We start from the raw sequence: 4,391 nt of genomic DNA, 5'->3' as shown, positions 1-4,391 counted from the left end.
TTGTGGGGCAATGTACAACTTTATTGTTTTTAAATACCTCATAAACCTCCAAGCACAACTCCAACCTGAGCACATCTATATCAATAAACCTGACTTATATCAAGCATCATATTTAGTAAGTACTCATATATTTTTATGTCAGATCAAAGTAACTTGTAAGTATAGCAGTTAAATAAATGTCCTGCAGTAAAAAGAAGAATCATTCCCGGTGAAATGGAGCAGATATAAACTTCACTTACTGAGAATGTTGTGTTATACACTGAACTGTATGAACGGTTCCTGATCTCAGTTTCTTTCGTGTTCTTCTTCAGATGAGGCTGAAAGAAAGAAGGAGAAGAAACAGAGACCTGAGAACGGTCGGTCGCTCTCACCCGCTGTCTCACACTTACACATACATACTACAGATGTTGACGAGTGTTTGTTGACCAGATGTTCTGTCCGCGGTCTCTCAGCTCTGCTCATAGTTGCTGTCACCGGGTTGGGGTTGATGGTCCTGCTGCTGGTCGCTGTCTGTGTTTTACTGACCGGCATGAAGTGCAGGAGGAGGAGGAAGAGACACAGACGCACAGGTCAGTGGTCGGACGTACGCAAAGTGTTTCTATAGGACATAAATAATGTAACATAATGGGGTTCAGACTGCGTGAGGGTCACTGTGTGTGGACATACATTATTGGCTTGAATCAGTCAAAAGACGTTCACCTGCATGATGTCACCAGGAAGGAGGAGCTAGAGACTCCTGTGAACAAGAATACAAACAAACATGGCGTCCGAAGGGGCGTGTGTGTGATACTGTTGTGTTGTTTGGAAAAGCCTGAACAACTGTCATGGAATTTGTCAAAAATGTTTGAATATTCTGTTAGATAGACACATTTTGTGAATTTTGGCCTTTTTTCAATCAATTAAATGAGTTTCTGTTCATCAGCTGTGTCGGTGAGCCGTGACGCCGTGCTGCTTGAACGTAGAAGCTAAATCTGTCAATGAAAAACATATTTTTGCAGATAGTAACACGATTGAGCTAACAAGGCTTATATATATATATATGTGTGTGTGTGGGTCAGTTTAGGAAATCCTGCAGTCTCTAAGAAGCATTCATCTCTGTTGTTAGGTTACGAGGGGTAGGCCTACTTGCTGGAGTAGTAAACCAGGTTCCATTACATATCCTGCAGTTATAAGTCAGACCTCCATGTATTTCCATAATGCTAGCTCTTATTTAAAGAGCAAATTACACAACAATAGGAAACCATCTTGATTATATCTTTTATTTTGTTGATAACAAAAAATTTAACATTTACAAGAAATTAGAAGAAACAAGACTTTATTATTGTAAGAATGAAATGTGATGTTTCAACAATTTATTCTCATGTAAAACGTTTTTATTAAATATCAAGTTTCACAGATTTTTCTTTTCTTTCATTGTGGATTTATTTATTTACTGTTTGATTCACTTAATGTGTTTATTACCTCAGGGCTGGTTTTCCATACACGTGAAAACATGACATATTGTTTTAAAACGTCTGATCTCTCTTAAATTCTGGTTCTATAAAAACCTTCAGACCAGTTTAAAATCAACATGTTTTTTGAAGTTAGTTAAAGCAATATTTAAGAAGACATTTTAAGAGCACCATTAGCAAACTGCTGCCACCTTCAGCTCTGTTCTGTCTCTGCAGCTTCACAGAGGCAGGAAGACACCGAGCTGCAGCCGTGGAAGACGTCCAGCAGACAGACCGGTAACGCCGTCAGCTCTGATCCTGCTGCAGGTCTGTACCCGAGTCTGTCTCCACCTCTGATACACCTGTCTCTCTCTGCAGACTGCGAGGTCTACGAGAGTCCGTCTCTGCCAGAAGAGACGATCCACTACGCCTCTCTGGGCCGGCAGAACTGGAAGGAGAGACCCAGCAGGACTCCGCCGGACGAGAACCACCACAACGTCATCTACTCGTCTGTCGTCACCAGACCAAATAGACTCCAGCAGAAACTCTGATGAGAGCTGCTGTTCATGTTAATGCACGTTCCTAAAATAAACATACTGTTCATGTGATTAACACTGATTTACATATTGTCTGCACTTTATTTCACTTAACTTTATTTTCCCTTTAGGAGACATTTACCTTACAGCAGCTTCAACACATCAGAAGACAGACAAACATTAAGAGGAGTAAACATTTTAACTGTTAGACATCATCATGAAACTTCCCCAGCTGATTATTTCTTTGTATTACAAGTTTTCTTAAATGTTATGTTTAAATATGCAAATGATGCATTATCTCATTAAAATATGTTCATTTGCATAAATTCCAGGTTCAACATTCTTGTTTTATATTTTTACATGTTGACATATAGAGAGGGAATTTAGGATATCTCTTTTTATCGCTCAATAAATGAGAAGATACTGTCAGCAACAATAAAAACAACAATTTTGAAAGGGAATTTTTACCTCACAACAAAATGAAAAAGCATAAAGAGCTAATTATATTATTTCTTTAATGTAATTCTCTGAGCAGCCCCAGTAAATAACAAGCAGTTCATAAATAAATGACACCTCAGCTCAGTTTTATCAGTTTATTTATTAAAAATGACAGATACATAAAACAGTGCCTGCTACATATTACTGCATATACAGTAAGTAGTAGTATTAGTATATAAGTAACATTTTAACATTATTCTGTGGTATAAAATAGCAAATAATCCTCTAAAACTAAAAGCAAAGCAGAGTATCACATTTTAATATGAACAAAGATCAGTGAAATAGCCTTAAAAAAAAAACATTACATTCATAGAGAGAACAGTTGTCAGCATATTTTAATAACATTTATATATATATATATTATATATATATAATTTTTTATATATATATATAATATATAATGTAAAATTTAATTATAAGAGTTTAAATTTTTATATACACATTTTTTGGGGGGGAAGGTACCTGAAATTCATCATTTCAGACATTTATAGTTTTTAGCTCATTATTGCGTTATTCAAAGAGTCATTGTTTATAATCTCAAAGGAAATCACATTTCTTCCTTTGGACAACAAAGAGCCGCTCTATCTGCAGTCATGTGATCCATTTGGGTTCTGGCGAATGGTCACTGCCGAGTATGTGACGTTGTCTCCGGCCAATCCCGTCCTTCCTCGGCTGGAGAGGCGAGACTTGTCTGGATGCTTCAGACTGGAATAATGCAAAGACTCGTCCTGCAGAAACAGACAGTGAATTATCCCTCAGGTTCAGGTTCATTGCCAACAGGGAATATTGAGCATAACAGTCAGTATAAAACAGACATTTCCAATTTCCTGTTTATTTTAGAGATTTCGTCTGTACTTTTTAAAAACATGGAAATGTTCCTAACATTACATATGAACACATTTGCAAATCTATACTTTTTTCACAGATATTTACTCTTTATTTAATCAATTAAACTGTTAAAATTAAGTTTAATACTATAAATACATTTCTAAAATGATTTAGTAAATTAGTGACATTAACAGTAAAAAAGTATTTGTTGTGGATTTTAAATGGATTTGTTTGTTAATTGACCGATATCTTGTATAATGATGGGTGTTTCTACAACAAAAACATTAAATAAATGTTGTTTATCAGTGTATAAGTTTTGGTAAACTGTCAAAATACAGTTTTTATCAATGAAAACAGCATTAATTACTGTAATTTCACAGATAATGACTTTTATTACAGTTACTTTTAAGATTCAGATTAAAATAAGAAAAATCAAATAATAACAGCACTCTTTTGTAAATTTAAGCCTGATAATTTGTATTACACAAGACCATATTTCCAGCTTCCAGAAAAGATGAAGAAGGAAATAAATAAGAAATAAAGATAATATTAGTGCTAATTTATGAGTTTATTGCACGTTCAGAGTTAAATCTTTACATGGAAACTAACTAAGAGCTATCAGATATATTTAGTGGAGAAATTATTTTATTTAATCTTAACTTTAAAATGATAATTCAAGAAAACAGCCAGTGAAGATTATTATAGTGGGTTAAGAGGAAAAGAGGTGAAGTAAATAGAGATTAGGAGAAAGAACAGTATATACAGTATGTATGTGATGTAAAATAAATCTGATGTTGTGGAGGAGTAAAAACAGGATCTACTGACCTCTGCAACCTTCAGACTCATGTTGCCTCTACAGCAGCAAACAGCTGGTCTACCTGCAGAGAAAAGAGACGGTGATTGAGCCTGAGGACGGAGACAGATCACACAATCCAGCTGCCAAACAGCTGGGTTTCTATTTTAATCTGGTTTAAGAGGGACTGAGGTTCAACAGCATCACTGACTCTGAATCCAGCTTGGAATCTATTGAATATAAATAACAGTTTTTAGTCATGTTCATGTTAAGTATTTCATGTTTATTTTGTACTCACCTTTTCCC

The 4,391-nt window shown here is 35.3% G+C and overlaps 1 protein-coding gene and 1 long non-coding RNA gene across 3 annotated transcripts in view; one reads left to right on the top strand and one right to left on the bottom strand.

Moving 5' to 3' along the window:
• The window catches only part of LOC118342352, a 7,002-nt gene extending 4,967 nt beyond the window's left edge, over positions 1-2,035 (top strand). The window contains exons 5-8 of one of the 2 annotated variants that reach the window (XM_035680845.1): positions 312-356; positions 453-569; positions 1,668-1,727; positions 1,809-2,035. In XM_035680845.1, coding sequence (XP_035536738.1) covers positions 312-356; positions 453-569; positions 1,668-1,727; positions 1,809-1,981 — 395 coding nt within the window. In that variant the 3' untranslated portion in view covers positions 1,982-2,035. Of the gene's footprint in view, positions 1-311; positions 570-1,667; positions 1,728-1,808 lie in introns of both variants that reach the window. The other variant, XM_035680844.1, reaches the window with a different exon arrangement.
• Positions 2,036-2,620: 585 nt separating this feature from the next.
• The window catches only part of LOC118343127, a 10,506-nt gene continuing 8,735 nt past the window's right edge, over positions 2,621-4,391 (bottom strand). The window contains exons 2-3 of the long non-coding RNA XR_004797531.1: positions 4,118-4,170; positions 2,621-3,192 (exon numbers count right to left, since the gene is read on the bottom strand). This is a non-coding gene — a long non-coding RNA (uncharacterized LOC118343127). The remainder of the gene's footprint in view (positions 3,193-4,117; positions 4,171-4,391) is intronic.

This window comes from Morone saxatilis, unplaced genomic scaffold, assembly GCF_004916995.1.
Source record: "Morone saxatilis isolate NCDOM2014 unplaced genomic scaffold, NCSU_SB_2.0 Contig9, whole genome shotgun sequence".
NCBI lineage: Eukaryota > Metazoa > Chordata > Actinopteri > Moronidae > Morone > Morone saxatilis.
The sequence above is the reverse complement of the archived record's forward strand: the minus strand, read 5'-3'. Positions and strand labels throughout refer to the sequence as shown.